General features: G+C 43.5%; 3 protein-coding genes across 9 annotated transcripts in view; all 3 read right to left on the bottom strand.

Moving 5' to 3' along the window:
• The window catches only part of LOC133472427 (pyruvate carboxylase, mitochondrial-like), a 99,876-nt gene extending 96,070 nt beyond the window's left edge, over positions 1 to 3,806 (bottom strand). For 2 of the 4 annotated variants that reach the window (XR_009786706.1, XR_009786707.1), the window contains exon 1: positions 3,505 to 3,806. Coding sequence is in view for 1 of the 4 variants with exons in the window: in XM_061763172.1 (XP_061619156.1) it covers positions 3,505 to 3,515 (11 nt within the window). In the remaining 3 variants the exon portion in view is untranslated. The remainder of the gene's footprint in view (positions 1 to 3,504) is intronic. The other 2 variants (XR_009786708.1, XM_061763172.1) reach the window with 2 other exon arrangements.
• A 1,769-nt stretch (positions 3,807 to 5,575) lies between these two features.
• LOC133473016 (uncharacterized) lies at positions 5,576 to 14,045 on the bottom strand. 3 transcript variants are annotated; one of them, XM_061764724.1, is made up of 12 exons: positions 12,953 to 14,045; positions 11,284 to 11,398; positions 9,517 to 10,385; positions 9,285 to 9,391; positions 9,029 to 9,201; positions 8,411 to 8,550; positions 8,245 to 8,348; positions 8,109 to 8,169; positions 7,411 to 7,499; positions 6,883 to 7,020; positions 6,265 to 6,341; positions 5,576 to 6,179 (listed from the first exon to the last, which is right to left on the bottom strand). In XM_061764724.1, exons 3-12 carry the CDS (start codon positions 10,364 to 10,366, stop codon positions 5,882 to 5,884), a joined length of 2,037 nt encoding a protein of 678 aa, XP_061620708.1. In that variant the 5' UTR covers positions 10,367 to 10,385; positions 11,284 to 11,398; positions 12,953 to 14,045; the 3' UTR covers positions 5,576 to 5,881. The 3 variants fall into 3 exon arrangements, with proteins under 3 accessions (XP_061620708.1, XP_061620709.1, XP_061620707.1); XM_061764725.1 differs by lacking the exon at positions 12,953 to 14,045 and having other exon boundaries at positions 6,889 to 7,020; positions 11,284 to 11,727; XM_061764723.1 differs by lacking the exon at positions 12,953 to 14,045 and having other exon boundaries at positions 11,284 to 11,707.
• A 1,009-nt stretch (positions 14,046 to 15,054) lies between these two features.
• Positions 15,055 to 20,789, bottom strand: slc3a2a (solute carrier family 3 member 2a). 2 transcript variants are annotated; one of them, XM_061764732.1, is made up of 11 exons: positions 20,614 to 20,789; positions 19,736 to 19,924; positions 19,080 to 19,264; positions 18,323 to 18,496; positions 17,940 to 18,034; positions 17,721 to 17,860; positions 16,984 to 17,093; positions 16,692 to 16,891; positions 16,049 to 16,129; positions 15,751 to 15,970; positions 15,055 to 15,439 (listed from the first exon to the last, which is right to left on the bottom strand). In XM_061764732.1, exons 2-11 carry the CDS (start codon positions 19,915 to 19,917, stop codon positions 15,300 to 15,302), a joined length of 1,527 nt encoding a protein of 508 aa, XP_061620716.1. In that variant the 5' UTR covers positions 19,918 to 19,924; positions 20,614 to 20,789; the 3' UTR covers positions 15,055 to 15,299. The 2 variants fall into 2 exon arrangements, with proteins under 2 accessions (XP_061620716.1, XP_061620715.1); XM_061764731.1 differs by having other exon boundaries at positions 20,571 to 20,785.
• Positions 20,790 to 21,462: the final 673 nt, after the last annotated feature.

Genomic DNA, 21,462 nt, shown 5'->3' with positions numbered 1-21,462 from the left:
ATGTCTAAACCACAGTTGTGCTTCTTTTTAATCCAAATCCAGCCATATTGTTTTCCCTAACTGATAAATCAGTATACCACGAATGTTACGCGAGTGTATCGCCTCATTAAACATGACATCCAACGCTAAATAACAATAAAAATACCGAGCATGGCGAATAAAAATGAATAAATAGACGCAAAAAAAAAAAAAACGTACCCAATCACAGAGCATCTTTCAATTGTTGACTTTCGATGCTAAAAAGGTCAAGGAAATCGAAAGCTGCTTTTTCAAAGTATCTTGGGATGACACTGCCACCCCGTGGCCAAATGGCAGCATTGCGTTCAGCTGTGCAATGCTGTATTTGCTCTATTATACTGTACAGTTGTGGAAAGAAATTATGACTAAGAACAAAATAAAACAAAATGACATTTTTTGTTATCTTTACTATTGGTCACTTCAGTCAGTTTATATACACTGGGCAAACGTTTGTGCTCAAAGGCCATATTTGCTGATAATATAAAAAGAATACATTTTGATTTCACGGATTGCTTTATATAAAGCGGTTCTTCGCAAAGTGCGGTACCTGTACCAGATGAAAGAATTACTATATTGAATGTTCATACTGTGCACAATTACAATTACAGTGGCTTCAATTGTTTTTAATCAAGTCCAGGATATTTATTATTATCCAGAGGAGAGTTCAGTTGTATTTAACTTTTAAGTACAATACGCTTGCATTTAATATTTAGGAACTGTTTGTTTTTGAAGATTTATTTAGATGTTTAATGTCAAAACTGTGCATAATATTACAGTGGCTTACAATATTAAATACACTTTTTAGGAACAAAACCTTTGCATTGTTTTTGACAAACATTTGTTGGTCATTATGGTGGTACGATGTCTTTTTTGTTTTTTGGTGGAAAAGGTTTGAGAACACCACTATAACGCATAAATATCGATTAGATATTATGAAGGCCATTTTTTAAATAAATAAAAAGTAATTATATAAAATAGTTTTCATCATAAACAAAAGTGCATTTTCTTTTTTATGATGAATAATGAATTTAATTATAATGAATCAACCAATTATTATTTTTTTAAATTATAATTTGCAATGAATTAAATAACCAAATATTGAATGAGATAATTGCAAAAATAAATAAGAATTGTGAAAAAGCATTTTAATAAAATGGATTTTAGGGGGGGTGGCTAAATTAATGCATCAAATTTTCAATTAATTCATTAAGAGGCGTGTCTCATGACTTTTGTCCATTGTAGTTCAAGTTACAGTCCGAGTGAAACCCCTCGAATATTTTGTAAATAAAACAATATTTGCACAGGATTATTCACACTGCCAAATCAGTCACACAATACACAATATTACTTCCAAAACACACAGTGCTGCCTTTTCTCGTGACCTTTTATTTATTCGTGTACACAAGCCACACACAGTGGAGCTGAATGTTGTTGTAAATATGTACCAACGAGGCCATGCAACCTTGGGGGAGAGGAGAACTGGCAAAAAGACAAGTGTGCCTCACACGTGAGTCGCTAGCGCCCTCGTGTGGTTCAATGGGTAATGCAAGCTGGGGGAAAAAATGGTTTGAAAAGGGTTTAGGGTGATTGAGTTTCCTGACGCAACCAAGCCCCGTTTTAGTACCTTTGGATTTTTTTGTTGTTGTTGTTTTTTTAAACAGCACATGAATGTCTTAATAGACAAAATATCAAACTAGCAACACTGATACTCAAGCATTCCGAAAGGGAATAATAAATACTTCATGTCTGCGTAGGACTGCGTGTGTTGTTTGTGGTTGACATATTAACCTCTCGGGGAACAAAGTTCTGTTTTGACCCACGAGTGATGTCGTGACAGACAAACACACAATTTTTGGTTGCGTCACAGTTCGGAATTTGAGGTTCTCTTAACCCTAAGGGTCAAACCGGGTGCCGCTTGGCGACGCTTTTCTATTTTCGACGAGTGGCTTGTCTGGCGTCGTTTGAATTTGAAGCAGCTCGCAAATACCTGCCTCGCTTCCTCGGCTGCATCTCTGGACTGGATTGAATTGTGTTACACAACAAACGTAATCAAATCCACATGCTTCTCCGAGAGACTCATAAAAGAATGCTTGTAAAAAAAAAAAATCGTAAAAAAACAACAACAGGAAGGAGAAAAAAAAAGAAGAAAAGAAGAAAAAGGCCCGAGAAGAAATGACTGTAGTACAGATGAACATTTTGAAGCAGCAGATGCACACGCAGGTTCAAAGGTTAAAAAGAGACACTAGAATACACAACATATTTTATATTATTATTAATGATTCGGTAGCTGCAGGTAAGCTGTCATTTACATTAGCCAATCTATGGCGTTTCGCGTGATACGTTAGCATCGAGCTAACCAACGTTCGTGAATCGAAATGAAAATGGTTCGGGTCGAACACCCATCCACCCATCCCTTTTTGAGTACTCAACCCTTATCGATACCGAGTACAGATACGACTGGTACTTTTGATACATCAAATTTCTATTAACACAAAAAGAGATGATTGTAAACAGAGACTCTTTTCTTTCTTCCTGACGCAGATGATAATTCTCCGAATGTGTCAAAACCGCCGCAGTATAGCGCCAACCACTGGCGAGGAGGACTCACTACACGTCGGATTTCTTTTTTTTCTCTTTTTTGCCTGAAGTATCGACGGGGAGATATCGGCGATCGGCAGCCTTCCCGAGTTGTTCACCAATCACGCCGGGCGACATCATCGACATCATTGGTAACCATCTAACATAGACAAAAAAGGGAAACTCCACACTTACAAGCTTTTTTTTTTTTTTTTTTTTTTTAGAAAAAAAAATTATAATAAACCCATGCATGCTTTTTTGTTTTGTTTTTTTGTTACTTTTAGTTGACCTCGCTCATTTTTTGCAACCTGCACTCGGTTCGTTCATCCTTCTGCTGTTTTGAACTGAAGGGACTTCACGAATACGAGGACGCCACAAATAAATTTTGTTTCATGCAGAAATTCAATTTGTTCTCCCTGCAGCAGTTAATAGATATCATAAATGCAACACATATACATAACAGGAAGAAAAAAACGATACTTGCAGTGTTATTCTCACTTTAGATGTCAAAAGGGTTTTGGGAAAACAAAAAACAAGCCATTGTTTTTTTTTGTTGTTGTTTTTTTCTGTGGGAGAAAGTCGAAATGATATTCAGCATCCTACTAAATTTGTAGCAGGTGTATAAAATCCTGACCGAAATACTGGTGCCCCCAAATTAACTGTTTGCAAAAAAAAAAAAAAAAAAAAAAGTAAAGAAAAAGAAAAGTTGTCGACAAGACTTTAGCAGCTGCAAGGCTCGCAATGGCAAGGGTTCTAAAAAAAACAGCTCCGTACTAGCTAGCTCAAGTCAACTAGCTCCTGTGATTTGTGCATTTTTCGGTGTTTTTTTTTTTTTTCCCACGAGATGTGACAGCGGGACAAATCGGACGCACACCCGCACACGCCAAGCTAGCACCCGTCTGTACTCACATGTTGCGCATCCGACGACTGCTAACAGGACACCGAGTGTAAACAGTCGACTGTTCGGCGTGTTTATTTTGGTTTTCGCCTGCCCGTGTCGTCGGTCACGCTCGGAGGAGGAAAGGTAGAAGGAGGCAGACGGGCGAGGGGAAAGGGAGGGCTGCTACTTGGGTTGAGCAGACGCGCACCGGAAGGGAAGGCACTGGGCTGGCTGTCAAACAGGCTGAGGGACTTCCGGCTAAGTGGCTAACTGCTAGCAGCTCCGCGGTTCGCTCAGTTAATCTCTTCTCTCGCTTCTCCCGCAAACTCTGATCCCCTTTCCCTTGGCTGTGACGTCACCGCGACGCCCTGTCGGCCAATCAGGGAAGACGGCGTGGCATCACCGGATGGCGCGAGCCTCGAATGTTATCGAAACCTTTTGGGATCAAATTTGAGTCGTTTTGTTCCATTTCTAATAAATGTGTACACGTAATACATTCCGTAAGATGCAAAAACACATTTTCTCAAATAATTAGGATGATATTCGCTATATTTATCACAATATTTATCAACAGGCACCATGTTGGTGACCCCTGTGCTATATACTACAGATGATTTTAAAAATAATAATAATCATCATCTTTACATATTGGTTGTATTATAATTCATCATTATATCATATCTCACTGTCAATAATATTGAATTTACCACTTTCTACTTATTGTACAAATATTACTGTAGCATAATACGACTATATTACTTTCCACTTACCAACATGCAACATATCTATTGTTTAGATTACATTAAAATGTCTTTTCATTCCTCCTCAACGTTGCTCTTTGTATGTTTTTACTTGGTTCTTTCTATACTTTTAATGAGTGATGTATTATTTTTTTTCTGTATTACCTGTGGAGTGATGGTGACTGTATTTTATTTTTTTATTTTAAACATCCATCCTTTTTCTGACATTTTAATTTGGTGGTTGTACAGTGAGATTTTGCCTCAATAAAAGCATGATTAAGTCTTATGAAAGCAATAAAAAATAATGAATAAAAGTATTGAAATAAATACCTAAAATAATAATAATAAAAAATAATATATATATATATATATACATATATATAATGATATAAAATATGTAAAAATATTTTTAAAATAAAAGATATGAACAAATGTATATAGAAAATAATAATAAAAATATTTTTTTTTAAACGCAATAAAAGTATTATTAACTCTTATTAAAGCAATTATTGAGCACAAAAAGTGTGAGGGACTGTTCCAGAGCCCAAAATTCATAACTCGTGAAGTGTCTTATCTGTTCTCAGTCACTTCAAATGCATTGACCCACTTTTCTTCCTCTCACACACACTCATGCGCGCACATCTCACACTGCACTTTGACTGCTGGCTTTTCTCCGTCTATCTCGTAATTAAAGCCGACCTCCCCCCGCTGTTGGGATGCGGTTGTGCAATCGCTGGCGCAACCCCCACGCCCACCTCCCGGCACATTGTTGTTGTCCCAAGTTTTACTCCTTCTTTCCACCCGTTCCTGATTTGCCTTTTTTTTTTTTTTTCCACTACAACAAGCACAAAAGAAACTGAGAGATAATTAGAGTTAGTGAATCACAGTCACCACATGCAGACAATGTTAAGTTTGTCTGGATATTTAAAACAATTCTTTTCGCTGGGCCCAGGGTGGCGTCGGATACTAGTGACACACAAAAATGGTGAATTGAGAAGATGGGGGGAAAAAGAGACCTGTCGACATGTTGGACTTTAATCGGAGTATTTAACTCATTCACTGGCAGCCTTCCCAGTTAACATGGATATTTGACTTCTAAAGCCGTCAATGGCAGTGAATGTGTTAAATAGGTGAAAGGCCGCTTCTGTCTGCAAGTGACTTTTATGTCGAGGTCACATATTCCCCGCGGACGTACTTACCCAGCGCCGACATAATAATGACCATTCATTTAGATAGGCGATCAAATTACTGCCGGCATGCTGTGAAATCCGACGCAACTAAAAAGATAATCGAGGAGGTAAACTGATAAATAAAGGAAGCTGTATAATACGACGACAATAATCACTCAGCAGCCATTCCGTTGAGAAAACCGGCACAGTTTAATGGGCCTGAATACAAAAAAAAAAAAAGATGTGCTGAACAGTTTCTGAAAAAAAGCCCAATACCTTACAATGCAAATTCAAACAATGTGAAATGAGCACTGGCAAGAGAATAAAAAAATACACACAAAAAGGACTTTAAACAAACAAACAAAAAGGGCTTTTGAAACAAAGTACCCTTCAAGTCCAATTTGAATCTCAGGAGTCGGCATTGTTAGAAAAAGATAGACTGTGATCTACTGTGCTGCAGGAATTTACCCAATTTCAACGTTTGGAGGAAAACAGATTTAAGGGACGTGAGCCTCGTTTTGCAACTCGTCAAAAGAGTGCCACGATTGGTTGAAAGCTGAGACATACGGCGGTCCTGGGCCGCCAACATCAACGATGGCGCTTACTTGAGTGTCTGGGATGCCAGGGTAGGTGGGCGGCGGTCGCAGGCTGGCATCGCTGAGGGCAAAATGGCCAGGTGTGACGCTGGGAATCATGGAATTCAAACGTTGAGATTTGAGCCTGTCGGTCCAGGTGTCTGGAATCTTCCGATGGATTTTCATGTGAGCGTTGCGGGACTTGACCTTGTAGAACATTCTGGCGCAAACACAGAAAATGATGACTCGGTCAAGAAAAAGACTTTTTAAAAAAAAAAAAAAAATTTTAAATGAAGTCGACTCACTTGCCGCACTTCGTGCAAGGGAATGAGTTAGCCAATGGCGGCGCAGGACCCGCCTTCTTTGGTTCCGACTGCTTTTCCTTTGGCGCACAGACGACGGGTTTTTTTCGACACAAGATGGCACACATTACAAAAATGGTTGATGTTTTATCGGTCGGGAGGCTGGAACGGATCGATGGCCTTGTGTTTAAACTGTGCCGTCCAATCTATGGCCCGGGGGCCATTTGCGGCTCGCCATCCACTTTTCTAGCGGCCCGCGGCATATGCAGAAGGTAACATTTGACATGATGTGGTCCACAACGCTATGAGGTGTGGGTGTCGACAACTACTACGACTACTACTCATAATAATAACAAGTAAATACTGTTTGAAAGATTGCCAGCTTACTACAGATTTTTTTCTGAATACGGGGTTTAGCTCTGGAACTATTCTTGTGGGATAAATGGGCTGTGAACACCCCTAAAATAATGGAAGATCCCAAACTAATTTGCATAATCACCTTTACCAGAACTGTGACGAAGCACTTTCTTAAAATAACTATTATATGTGATTGTTTGACGGAATGTCGAAGTGGCTCTTGGCTTTTTGGATTTTTCTGAATTGGCCAACAAAAATACTCACAATTACCCTCTTGCGTTGCTCCGACTCTCCTCCCTTCTCATCCCGATTCTGCTGCTTTGTTTGTTTTATCTGCTTATCTTGGAGTTTATTGTTCAGGTAATAAAACTCCACACACTGGCTTACCGTCTTCGTTTTCACCTGCAACACATTAAGGTAAGAAGTCTGCAAAGTAACTGATGAAAAAAAACTTATAGTAAATGCAAGCAATTGATGCGTGCCCTTAAAATATAAAAAAAAAAAAAAAAAAAAAAAAAAACATGATTAACATCATTTCAAACTAATCTTGATCATCATATTTTTTTTTTTCTTAAATGCACCAGAAGTTTGCATATCGTCCATAATTTCCACTAATAACCCGGACTAAATGAGCTCCTCCCCCCGAAATACAGAGCTTGTCTCTCAGTCGGGATGTATCACCTCAAACATTCTCCCTTGACGCTGCTTTCCGATTAATTTGGCGCCATGCGACTCAATGAACAGTCAACCGCGAATATGCGGAGGATGAGTGCGTATACTCTCCCGTTATACCGTTTTGTGAATGAGCGAAAAGTTTTTCCCGTGAGTGTGCAGGACTCCGTTGAAGGCGCTCCTCTCACTCTCGGTCCAAACGTCGCTACCTGGACGAGGAGATGACAAATGAGGAATTGTAAGCCGGGTGCCCAGCAAGGGGGGGCGAGGGGGCGAGGGTGGCAGGACAAACAAAGGCCGACTTTGTGCGCGCAGTGGGAAACAGGCTCTCCTCCGCTCACTAATGACTTGTTTTAACGCTCAATATCACTTGTTGTGAGTAGTGTATCAAAAATAAAAATGGTGTGAGTTTCACAATTTACATGCGTTGCCCTTCGGACTCTGCGGATACTAGTGCATAAATGATCCGAACTACTCATTAAAGCCATGACGCTCTCGTCTTTACACAATCGTAATGATGGTTAAGCTACGCAATAGCTCTGACACTTTCACGTGCAAAATGGCCGCCTCCAGCTCACAGGTCCCTCTGGTGTGTTGCAGCAACATAACGAGACACTTAAGGGTAAAGACGGAAAAACATGTTGCCAAACTTTAGAATTATTTTTTTTTTTTAGACCAACAATTGAAATACTCGTGTCAGTAAAATGAATCGATTTTCAGAAGGAAATTCAGCGCGCTGTGTCTTTACCGTTATTGATTGAATTCTATGAAAATGACCCATATGTATACATAAGGTGCAATTAGAGTGTAAAGCTTACCGGCATACTGGTAGTCACCTGCTGGTGACGTTCCAGTTAGCAGTAGCTTCTCCAGTGTGGCCTGCACGGGAGAGCGGGCGAGTTGAGATGCATGCGATAAGACGGGAACGACTGCAAAAGACATCCCGACGCTTACCAAGACGTCGGCCTGGCAGGAATGCAGAGCGTGCAGCGCCAGCTCGATGTTGCTGCCCCCTCCTGGTAAGCAACTGGAGTTGCACATCAACAGCAGCTTTTCCACTGAAAACACACTTTGTGTCATGAAGTGAAGGTAGTGGATACCTGGGAATATTCGTATGCACCTTGCTCCTGCGTCTTACGACTCTCCCGCAGCTCCCTCCATGACTTCCACAGAAACTGTTCCCAGTTCAATTCCTCCCTGGCCTCAGTGGCGCACGGGGCGGGGAGCTCGGCCTGGAAATTGCTGCCGATGTTGACCCATCTGAGGAGAAAGAAGGTCAGGCGTCGTTTTTCATCCGGACCGCCGAGCGTTCGCATTAGCAAGTGTACTTAAAACTCATTCACTGCCATTGACGGCTTTTGAAGTCAAATATCCTTGTTAATTGGGAGGGTTGGCAATGAATGTTAAGTGTACAAAAACTCCAGACGCTCCTTTTGGGTTTGTTTCCTTCCAGATGAAAGCTATGATCCAAACATTACTCCAGGATGACACAAATAAAGAATGAAAGAATAAAGTTGCTGCTGCTGTTGCTTAAAGGGTAACAACACCACACAGATGCTAACTGTTAGCCCATGTCCGTTTCCCATTTTATGTTAGCATTAAGCTATCTTATTATGATTATTCCATGTTTTGACATTGTTTACACATTTATCTCACCTACAAATCTGGCCCCTGCGTTCGTGTTAAGGAATCCAGTGTGGCCCCTTTTTTGCCCCTCGTGGTCTATTTGTATACTTACGCCGCCTCCCCACATTTGTCCTCGTGTCTTGGCTGGACGGCTGAGAGGGACGAGTAAAGCCCTGTCCCTTGGCGAGCTGGGTTGAGGAGGGGTCGGGGTGTGTAGTGATCTCTCGTTCCCTTGCTGGAGTGAAGGATGCTGGGAAATGGCGTTCCGGTGTAGATTTGGTTCTTCTGCAACAAGAAGCCGTGTGTTAGCCCATTGAGAAAATAAAAAGTACAAAAATTGTAGCCGAATTGGGCTGTGACTTGGTTACCCAACGGTGAGCGGCGCCTCCTGCCGCTTGAGGACGTTGGTCATGACGCGGGGCTCTGCGGGATTTGAGAGAGGAGTTTCCGGATGAGGGGACAAGGTGCGACGGGGCTAGGCGGAAAAAAAATATCAAAAAAACAAATAATTCATCAAATCAATACTGAATACTTAAATTATTGGCAGTTGTTATCCATCAAAGGTCATAATTGTTTTGAAATATATATCTATATTTTTACCTGCGATGCTGCTGGTCCCCGCCGACCCGGCGGCGAACGGCCACATCGTCCCGTAGGAGCCGAGCGACGGCACCTGGGAAGCAAAAAAGTGGAGCGCCCCGTCGCCGTCTCCGCCCCACGAGGGCGAGCGGGCGGACGTCACGGCCGGCGAGTGGGACGAGGGAGACGCCAGGTGAGGGAACGGTAACGGTGGAGCGGAGGTCGAGCAAGTGTTTGGATGGAAAAACTTTTCGGCTCCGAAGTGCTCTCCCGCGACGGCCGCCGGTCCCCAAACAGGTCCGTAAGAATCCTTTCTGATAACCTCTGAGAAGCTTCTCTTCGGGTGCGAAAGGAAGGCTTCAGGGAATGAGTCCAGTACCCGGGGGCCGCTTTGGATGCCCACGGCCGACGTCTGGGGAAGATTTGGTGAGGGTAAAGTTTGGGTGGCCCCCGTTTGGATCAGCGGGCCGGACCGGAGCCAGGGCGCCTCGGACGACGGACTGGGGTTCTCGCTGCTCGAGCCAAAATCCCAACTTTGGGGATCTCCGCTGCTTTCGCTCCACTGACTCACAGCTTGATTCAAATTCTGGCCCACGGTGGCTTCCCAGTTTCCATCGGACGGTCTGTCAAGGCCGCTGTAAAACTGAGGCCCCCCCGCCTCATGCCAAGCCTCATGGTGGAAGCTGTTCACACGCTGGCCCCCGGAAAGGAACGATGTCGTGGAGTACATCTCCTGACTTTCGCACTGCTGGACCGAGTCTCGCCGGTACCCGACCGCGGGGACCTGAAAGTCGCTCTGGGGGAGGTGGAAGGAGGGTTGACCGGGATGATGGGGATCGGAAAATTGCCAAGGGGGCGAAAAGCCATCCATTGCGCGGTTGTTCACTCAACTAGGAGAGATGAAAAGAACAGAAGAAGCAGACGCGTGAGGAAGGGAAAGAAAAAAAAAACACGCCGGCGTGTGGACCGAGGCGTCGCACTGGCGTCATCGCTTTAGAGCGCCTCGTTGTCTCGGCGTGATCGATTAAGCGTTTAGCGACATCGTTTATCGCAAAATCCTCTGAATTTCAGCCTTTTAACAGTTAATAGTCTCCGATTTGAAAGCGTGTTTCATCAAAATGTTGAAGAACAACATTTTTGACTCATTTCTGATATTTCTTTCTGACCGAAGGGTGTGCGGCTCGAATCCTGTCAATAATCGTGAGTTGTAGCCCTCACAGCGTTTGGGAGCGGAAAGAAGAACGATAAGATTTTAATTTAAGAAGTGGAGAACTGTAGAAAGATTTTACCATTTAAAAAAAAAAAAGCTTCTTTAAGAGAACATTTATAAAAAAATTATTTTTCTAGGTTGTTAAATATGCGCATTTGTGCAAACAAACTTGGAATTCGAAGGGTAAAAAAGTAAAAAAAAAAAAAAAAAGAAATGGTGTTAGTTAAAAACTTTATCCAGTGTAAAAAAAAATAAAATAAAATGCAAAGACTATCTCAGCGTGTGACCAAAAATGGCCACGAAGAAGCTGAAAGGGTTCAAAAATTCAAATAATCCACACGTACTTCACAGAATTGTTAGTATGCAACTATTTTAAGTAAACGAAAATGTGAAACCCATCAAATATACAAGCAAGAACAAAGTCGAAGAAAACTTATCCGGTAGTTAAGTTCAGGAGACATTTATATGATATGCGCAAAGAACCGAAAGCGGAGACGAGTACAAAGGAATATTGCATTCAATGAGGTTTGACTTTTTGAATGTGTCGTTATGTTGTTGTTGTTGTTGTTTTTTTTTACCCGTTTTGGCCGCTCGCGCGTTGTGCAGGTTCTCCCGATTCTCCGCCGCCTCGTCTTTGACGGCCGCTCTCACGCCATCTTCTCCGCGCGGAACGCCCCTCTTTTTGCGCGTCACCTGTCAGTTTGTGAACGCCCACAGAAGAAGTACAAACGCAAGCGTCGCGCCGAAAACGCAAAAGGGGACGCGCAGGCGCGTGCACAGCAAACCGCATGCATCGCAATCTCATACGCACACACGCACTCCTCACACTGAAGACAGGTGTCTGAAGGGACCCGCGGTGTCGTGATGTCGCCGCGCTGCCTTTTCGTTGTCGCGGTAACCACATCCTGAGGAAACAAACACTGACGGATCTCCCTCCTCTCTGCTATGTTTAACTCTATATGCCCCCCCAACACACACACACACACACACACACTCTCTTTCCATCTCGCCCTCTTCCTTTGTCACTTTTTCACACCAACTTTGCCACCTTTGCTTTCTTCTTCTTTTCTTTCGTTGGCTGCAGTGGCGGTTCTATCGTCAACAGGGGGGTGTGTGTGTGTGTGTGGGGGGGGGGGGGGGGTCAGGAATTCATGCCCCACCCAACCCTAGAACCGCCACTGGCTGGCTGTTGTGTCGCGCGCTCATCTGATCTGATGCAATCAATTGACCTCATTAATCACCTTGGAGTATTCGAAAAGAATGAGGAATCGGTCAGAATGCGGCGGTAAACAAGTTAACGTAGTTTTCAGCAGGGTCAATCCAATCAATAGTAGGGTCGCGAGTACACCAGTACATCGCGCCACAATTTTCGAGGCTTAACGTGCATTTTTTGGGGAGGAAAGTGTCGGACCCTAAGATAACCATTTTGTTGCATTTTGTATTTTTTTCATCATAGCCTCAAACTGAATAATGGAAAATCATTCAGTCTTTTTTTTTTCGTGTTGTGTGTTAGATTAAAATTAAAAAATAACCATGCAATGTTTTCATGCATGTTTTCTTATTTGTATTTTATTTCAGCGCAGTGAATAAGTGGTAGAAAGGATATAAATAGGGTATAAATAACGAATTATCCAAAGATTGGATAACATTTAAACGAGGTTTGTCACACACGTTTAACGAAAACAGTAAAGGGCTAAAACAGCACCCTCTAGTGGACAAACGTCGGCAAACCACTGAATAACAATTAACAAATAATGAACAAACAAACACATAAATTGTCCTCCTTCTCTGCACTTTAACTCGGAAATGTACAGGGCTGGAGTCACAATAAGTACGTGGCTGAAAAGTGGACGGTCAACTCGAGATGCTAAAAAAAAAAAAAAGTACAAAAAGTACAAAAAGTCCGTCGTTACTGCTGTTGTGAAACCTGACATATTTTTACAATCAAAATAATCAAATAGTGTTAGTTGAACATCTTTTAATCACGTGCAACCGATGTCAATGTTCCAATGAAGTCAATTCAAATGACGTATTTTTCATTTTATTTTTCATTTTTTTGTTTTCAGTAGTAGTAGGCCGCAAAACCAAACCGCTATCAACTGATAACAATTGATGGAATGCACTCGACAATTCGCCAAAAAAAAAAAAAAAAAAAAATGTATAAAATAAAATACATACTACACAGAGAGATGACACTTTAAGCCGCCAAAAGAACACAAAATATAACATTATTTTCACACAGCTTACCCTGAAGGGACGTGGTTTCCAAATGCTCGTGGCCACTAGAGTTAGATAACTAGAGCTGTATATCTATATCTATATCTATAGATAAATAGATATTTCTACTTTTAACAAGTACCTGTGCTTCTTTAAGTACAGGTGCTAGTACTTTTTCCGCCTCTGAACTTTTAACGTATAGGGGGGGGGGAAAAAATAAAAATAGTCGTACTTACAGTTTGCATCGTCAATAGTATTGTACTTTACACAAACGTAGTAATCAAATAAACAAATTCAAACTGTGTGCATCGTGATTTAATGCTGCAATTCATCGGTTCCCTTGCCGTACGCGCACACGGGAATGCGCTGACGAATTTGAACGTCCTGAGTTTAGCGTCTCTTGTCGGCTCGCACCTCAAATCGGGCGTGCCGTATCTATTTATTCATATCTGTGGACTCGAGAAGCTGCAATCATATTCGTCATTTCTTGCAGAGGATAAAGAACGCCTGTGGGTATTGTGGCATGCCGGTCTACATAAGTTGCTCCACTGTTTGTGTTCAAACGGCCATTGCTGGAAGCACATGTGTCAAACTGGTGGCCCGGGGGGGCCAGATCCGGCCCGCCATTTCATTTTATGTGCCCCGCGAAAGCAAATCAAAACTGCTAATAGTGTTCCACTGTAATGATGTCGAGTTATATAACACAGCAATTATCTATGCTTATGGTTTGCTCAACTATGGATTTTCCCATTATGTGGTAGCTTTAAGCTAGTGGGGGCATTCTGAAGGCAACATTATGCATTTGTTTTAAATACATAACGTGAAATTCACTTTTTTTTTCTGTTTAGTTTGACGGTAAACTTCAACTGGGAGTGTCTTTAAGCAGCTCGAGAACTTTTTGGAGAGTTGTTGACTATCTGCCAAACTGCTGCTTATTGTGAAGAGTAAAGTTGCATTTGGGAGTTCGATTCAAAATAGTCAGCGAGTCAGACTGAGAGTCAGCCGTGAGTGTTGACGGGGGCGGCCGAAGTGACATGTCTGGTTTGATTCCCGGTAGTCGTCGTCAAACTTCCCCTGTGACACCACAGCGGCGCTGAATTAAGTTTCCTCCACACGTTCTGACATTTCAGTAGACTTCCCAACAGCAATCGGTGCTCTGAATTTGAACAGAAACACATGGGATTCATTCCCAAGTACTGAATTTTAGGTTTCATTTGTTTTTGTGACTTTGAAGGTGTTGTACGACAAAGCAAGACGCGAGTGAGGACAGAACTTTTGTTTATTCGTTTTGGTTAACAGACTTGACTTCAGAAACTTTTGTGAGTGCGAGGAAGACCAAACGACAAAACTAATAAAAGTTACTTATGAAAAAAACAACATCATCCAACTAGCTTGCAGAAAAATAGCCAAACAACAAGAATGGAATGTCACTTGTGACTTTTTTTTTTTTCCCCACTCCTTCCTGATCTCAGGGGGGGGGGGGCTGCGGGTCTGGGAGGGATGGCCCTCTTCGTCAGTGGTTGTCCGGCCTAATGGGCGGTGCTCCTGAGACTGGATGGGGGGGTGGCCTGATCCCGCCCCTCGATTGATCGGGTGGGGTCCTCAAGGCGCCGCGGTGCGACCACAGCAATTACAGGACACTTCTGTCCGTCTTTGTGCATGTAAAACGGTGTCAATTCACTTGCGTGTCTCCACAGACACACACACACCCATAGGACTCTTTCACTGGGTGTGGGGTCACGCACTTACTGCGACAACCAACTCATGAATATGCAAATCGCGCGTGTATCCCCCCACTTATACTCTCGTCCTTTTATAATTCACACAATTAATGCCACTAAAGTTCAGTTGTACAGCCGGGTTCACGACCTTTGTCGTGCATGCTTCTTCTTCTGTCCTTGTCCTGTTCCATCTTGTCCTGTCCTTCCCTCACAAGGTGGAGCACTACAGCCCCATGCAACACTCATATTTAACGTTTCATTGTTGTCGATAATGTAATGATTTACTTCTCTCATTCTGTTTACAATTAGTGTGTGGTCTTTTGTCTTTCTCTCTCCCTTCTAGAAACTTTGTTCTGCTTGACCGAGCAGCCGAACAGGACGGGAAAAAAATAAAAAATAAATATTTAAAAAAAAAAAAGAATGGAATGTCAAATATTTTGTAAACAATCTGCTTATTCACTGAAAACAGGTCTGAAAGGTAACCAAAAACCAAACAATTGTGGACTGGCCATTGGACAATAAAGGTTTTCATTCACCAAATTTAGTTGGGAGAAATGTGCCAAAACAAACAATCTGCATCTTTTGAACAAGCCACCTGACTTCTAAAAAAACTGAACTCTATCTACTGGTGACTTTCCTGCAACTTGGCGCCATCTTTAGCCTCTGTAAGGGAACTGCAAGAGGACACCTTGTCCAGGTCCCAGGGTGATTTTGTCCAGGTCGACTGTGGACTCTGCCTCCATTTCTGGATCAGTGGACAACTTGACCGTCGCAGATGTTGGCAACTCGACTCCGTCTGCGGGAACAAAAATGTTGTTAAAGACAGTGTATATACGACAGCTTCGGGCCGCCGTGGGCGCTTTTGAGCGCCTCGTTGTCACGGCGTGAAAAAGCCCAGCGGCATTCCCCCGTCGGGGTTTCGGCGCATTCGAGAGCACTGCTCGATTTGTCACGATTTTGAAGCTTCGTTTTATATACTGGGCAATTTTAATCATTCACATTTGGCAGGGTTGTTCACAACACTCTTCTCTGTGCTGTGTCAAATTGAGGAGGCATATCTTCATTTGCGAGGGACTTGAAATGTGAGAATAAGGGGGCGGGACTTGCCTGCCGGCACCAGCTTGAGCTGTAGCGTCTCCGGCGCCTCGCCCCAGTTGACCGCCGTGACGAATCTTTCGCTCTGGTCCCACAGGCGCAGGAAAGCGAGCGAGGAGGCGGAGGACTGGAGAGGATAGTACTCTCCGTGGAGGAGGGAGCGCTCTTTGCCCCGCAGGTCACTGAGGGATTTGAACCACTTTCTCACGGCGGCGTATTCCTCGCGCTCGGCCTGCGTGCGGCAGAATGGAGCGAGACTGAAAACCAAAACGTCCAAATTTCCAAAGACCTCGCTTCTTCACGCGCTGACCTCTGTCGTCTCGTTGACGGCGGCTCCGTCGGCTTTGGCTTCCTTCTCCAGGTCCCAAATCATTTTGGGAAACTTTTCACCCTAATGAGGAAGCAAATACACACGGTTAAGACTTCCAGTGTTCCCCCGCTAAATCGCAGAGAATCGTTTGCGCCCCTGCTTCATTGCAGATTTTTTCTATAGTGGCAGTTGTTTGAAGCTTTATATTACCATAAAATCTATGCTAATTTCCATTAGCCAACCTACGGCTTTCCACATTACATGTTAGCATTAAGCTAGCAGGGTTTCAAAATTATATTGTTTTGTTGAATCTTTTGGTGTTTAAATATGTAACGTTGACCAATCTTTTAAGGGTCCAGTTTCAACTTCAACCGGCAGTGACAAAAAGCCCAAGGGCGACTTCAAAAAGTGTGTCTGAATAAGTTGAAATGTGTTTATAGCGTGCGGAAAGCGCAAAACTGTATCCCAGAAACATTCATGGGCCCTCCTTAGTAGTGATTCCCAACCAGGTTAACTTCCTCGGTAAATTATTTTGTCTAAGTTCCAAATATATCTTTGTTCATCTATCTAGCTATCTCAGCAACAGGCAGAACAATTAAACGCTCTTCCACAAAATCAAAAAGCAAATCCCAAATGGCCTTACCTCCATCTTTAGGCCAATCTCGTCACCATAGCTAAACACGGGCGTTCCGGGCACGGTGAAGAGCAGCAGCTGGTAGAGGCGGATCAGAGCCCGAGACGTGGCCCGTTTGGACAGCTGCTCCCGCTGGGTGGCGCCGAGACCCCAGGCCACGCCCCTCTGCTGGGAGTGCAGCGTGTCCAAGGCGTGGATGCGCTCCGCACCTTTGACAATGACATTGAAACGCGCCGCACGTCACAAAAAAAAAAGAGAACTGGGCAGAGGTGGCGGGCGTGAGCGCTCGCCGCCTGCCTACCTCCAAGTTTGGCGCCGAGCAGGTCGGACAGCACCAGATCAGCGCCGGAGGTGTTGAGCAACGGGGAGAGCTCCACGGCCGAAACACCTTCCGTCACACCCATCAGCATCCTGGAAAAGTCAGATCCAGTTCAGCCACCACAGAGTAATGAATCACTCCCCACCACTATACAATGTCCTGAAATAATAATAATAATAATAATAATAATGCACTACATCCATAGTATACAGAAATACGGATGGCTATACACGGAGCTAGCTGCAGTAATATTAGTCAGGTTTTTTTCCCCCCCAGAAAAGAAAATACACCTCTAAAAATTGTTATATTTTCACATCTACATGTGTTGCGCCACCCTTTGTGCTCAAATAACCGCTGTTTAAGGTCTGTCTACAGCGTTTTGCATCGTTTGTTCCCATTATGCTAAATAAAATGACTTGCGGTCAAAGCTATGTTGTTTGAAGTAGCCAGCATATTCTTTGTTTGATGTTTATTAAAGCAACTGAGCGTGGCTTCAATCCCTTGAAGCCTCTTTTTTTTTTTCAAGAATTGTGCAACTACTTGCCAAACTGTTGCTTGTTGCGCTCACTGCCAACGAACAGCGCTCACATCTCAAAATGTTGCTCTCAAGTCAAAGCAAATCAAATCAAAATCGGCCTCACGACAGCTTGCATCTTGAAAAAACTCTTAAGTCGGGTCATTCATATCTCAAGGCGCTACTGTATATGTAGTGCCGTTACTTTTTCTTGGCGTCATCCTCGGTGTCATTCCCCTTAACCACAGCCATCAGCCGGGACAAGTCCACAGAGTTGGCGACCGTGCCCAGGTCGGGGATCTTGATGCCGTCCACGCCCAACCCGAACCAGTGCTCCGCCGCGGCCTGACAAGACGAATTTTAGTCGGCGATAAAACAGCAAGAGGAGTTCGGTTGTTGTCGAGTACATAACCGGGAGTCCCACCTGGACACTGTCCATCACATCGTTGAGGTCACTGCTGCTGAACCACGGAGAAGCTCCCAGATAGTTTGGAGTCAAGTCGAGCACCACAGAAACACCTGCGATGAAAATGGGAATGCGCTCAAATTCAAATGCAATTCGGGGATGCGCCGATACCCGCGGCAGTGCCGACGCTGTACGCCCGTACTCATAAAACCCCTCCGATACTACGAGACCTAATACCACTTCACTAGCCTGTCATATACTATCCTAATCGGTCTTCTTTTGTGAATTAAATACAGTGAACACCCGCCTATTCGTGGTTCGCTATTCCCAAACGTACCCATTTGCTTTTTCCCCCCCCTGCGGAAGCTATCCTCAGCGTTGTTATTCAAGTTAACACCCACCCTTCTTGTGGGCCTTATCCAGCACAGCGAGCAGGTCCTCCTCACTCCCCCGAGTCGGGTCGATCTCCTTCAGGTTGAGGGTGTTCCGTCGGTCCGCCTGCACGGTGTGAAAAGGGCCGAGAACCAGACCTTTCACCTTCAGCTGGTTGATGTTGTCCAGCTTTTTCTCAACGCCTGCATGAGGAGAGGGAAAGGTGCGTGGGATGAGAAGGTCGCTGGTGTTTATACAAGGCAAGAACATGGGAACAACGCCGCCATCCCGTCTGGCGGCCCGTGTGAGCACAAAAAGATCCTTTATGGGGGAACAAGTCGTGCGTGGCGGTGGTTGGACTCCTGCCAAAGACCTGCTGGCAAGCTGCACCTCCCTCCTGCAGCACAATAATAAATGCACTCGCCTCTTAAAAGAGGACCCTAGTCTGGAAACTAAAGCGCTGAGCCTTGCTGAAGCTGTAAAATTGCAGAAGTTTAACTGACTAGCTGCTAGCCACACACACACACACACACAAAACTACTGAGTGACTTAACCTTCAGCTGATATCAGAGCACATGATACCAAAGAAATGACTCAGAGGTTTTAGTGCTCGTTTAGACCTTTAGACGCTCGACGTGTCAGCAGTTTGGTAAGAAGCCAGGCTTGGACAACTTGAGCCTCATCTCCTGATACGTTTTTGCTATTTCGAGGTGGTTATTAAGGGGCAAACTGGCACCCAGCGATCTTACTGTAACATGTCACTGGGCAAATGATTGTGTACGGTACCTGCGAGCCCATCGGCGAAAGCCTCGGCGTCGGCGATCTGGTACAGAGGTCCCTCGTTCCACCAATTCATGTCCGGGATGGGTTTGCAGCGCGGCGCCTTGACGATGATGGCGATGGCTCCGGCCAGCATGCCCACCCAGCCCAGCCAGAAGAGGATGAGCAGCACCCAGCGGGTCCTCACCCATCTAAAAAAAAAAAAAAAAAAAAAAAGGAAGTAAGGCCAAGCACGCATATAATATATACCTGTGAGTATTATTGTATAATCTGTTTTCTACGTATTGCTGCGCTGTGTGTGATCTATGCTAATTTACGTTTGCCTTGTCAATGTTGTTCCAAATAATTTGTTAGGATTTAGCAGACTTTGGTATATACGAAATTATACGGTTTGGTTAGACATTAGGCCATTTAAATATGCAATGTTGAATTCTCTTTTGTTATGTTAGTTCGACAGTAACCTTCCAATGAAGAGTGACAAGTAAACAGCTTGAAGCAAGCACCTTTTGCCTCTAATGAAAACAGGCAATAAGGAATTGTTTAGTTTATATGTGTTTTAATTGGTTTATATGAACTCGCAATATGGCAGACTTTCACCGATGGTGGGTTGGGTCTGGAACGTACCGCTGAGGGTTTACTGTAAACTGATAAGCAGCTCTTACCCCGGAGTACCAGCAACCTTCATGAGTTCTTCTTTGGACAGGCCCGTGAACGCAACTTCTTCCTCGGGAACCTTCACCTTGATGCTGCCATTTTTCTCCCCGCTGACAGTCTGCCCGTCGCCCGTCATGGGCTGCTTCTCCGGGTCCAGCTCATTGAGCTCCACATCCTTCATGTCGTTCATCTTTGTTCTACGGTCCAAAGGGGGGGGGGGGGGGGGTAAAATTTCCTTCACTTTAAGGTCACAGTGGACTAAACTTGACTTGTGATGGGACCAGAAATGAAATATGAGTTGTTGTTGTTAGAAATGTTCAAAACCAACTTTAATGGCTTTCGGCCAAGTATTGCGTTTTAAACATTTAAAAACTAAATCCACTTCAATGGCCTTTGAAGTTGCATTTCAAAATGTCTATATATCCACTTTAATGGCCTTTACATATTTCATACCAGACATGGGGTTACTTGTAGCTACTATTTTAAGCATTTATTACTTCTAATGAACTAAGAATAGACTAACATATAACGCTTGTTGCTCAACGTTGTCTGATGTAATTGCCCGTGAACGTTGCACGATGCTGAGTTCCAAGCTAGCATGCTAACAAAATAAAGATTGACTTGAAAAATAAATAAATAAAAATTTTCGTTTTTAATCTATAACCGAACGGTCAACGCGACTTTTTATCCAGAGTCAATTTCGTCGATATACAACATTTCTTTATCGTACTTTTTACACGTTACTAAAAGATGACGAAACCAACTACGTCATCGCCAGCAACGGCACATGCTCGTTTCGAGTCTTTGTTCGTCGAAAACAGTTCATAAAACGCTTGCCTTTACCTGTGTGGTGTAAATTATGATCCGCAGCTGTACTCGAACAAACCTTTTTCCAGTCAGTGCCTTGTAATCTGATCAGAAAAGCAGCTCAGCGTGTTTATGGAGCTGAGTAATCCCTCCTCCTGTGTGGGTGGTGACGCTCTCTTCCTAGAAAACAATTTCAGACGAACACTTAAAGGTTTTTTCTTTTGGTTTTTTTTCCCCCTTCCATCGTATATCATAAAAAAATATGACCTCAAACGAAGACGGCGCATCGGTCATTTCCTGTACTCGTTTGTTCTTTGCAAGCAAAAAAAATAATAATTAAAAAAAAAAAAAAAAAAAAAAAAACAGGCCTGTTTGGAGTGATTGCGCTAAGAATACAAAGGGAAAGAAAAAAAAAGCTGTTGAACCTCTTTCGTCGACAACTTGTGATGCAATGCTTCATTCAGCTTCTGATTAAATCATTGCACACACAACACATCCTCACGCGTATTTTAGCATACATTCACTTTGTGTGTGACTGTTTTGATTGATTTTAAAAGCAATGCTTTCAACATATCAACTGGAAACATGATGCAGGCAATGATAACTAAGATAACTGTTCACACTGACTCAAGCGGAGTTCTGCGAAAAAGCTCCCGCGGAATGGATATGTCATGCAGTTCCGTGTAAGGGTTGTGTCGTTGACTCGTGTCGATTAATCGACTTTACCGCTCCCGTATCGACGTTTCACGCCATTTTATTTTTCCACTCGGAGCCATGATGAACGACATTTCCCTGCTTTTCGCCTGTCTGTCGAGATTTGCTCCAAAATCACTGGTGTCACCGATTCATCGACTGCAACTATCTCATTCGCTTCGAGAGTGGTGGGCCTCAAGCTTTATTGCTCGTAATAGAAACGTGATGTTGAATC

The sequence above is a fragment of the Phyllopteryx taeniolatus genome, chromosome 23, assembly GCF_024500385.1.
Source record: "Phyllopteryx taeniolatus isolate TA_2022b chromosome 23, UOR_Ptae_1.2, whole genome shotgun sequence".
Classification (NCBI taxonomy): domain Eukaryota; kingdom Metazoa; phylum Chordata; class Actinopteri; order Syngnathiformes; family Syngnathidae; genus Phyllopteryx; species Phyllopteryx taeniolatus.
This window is presented reverse-complemented; position numbering and strand designations above follow the sequence as displayed.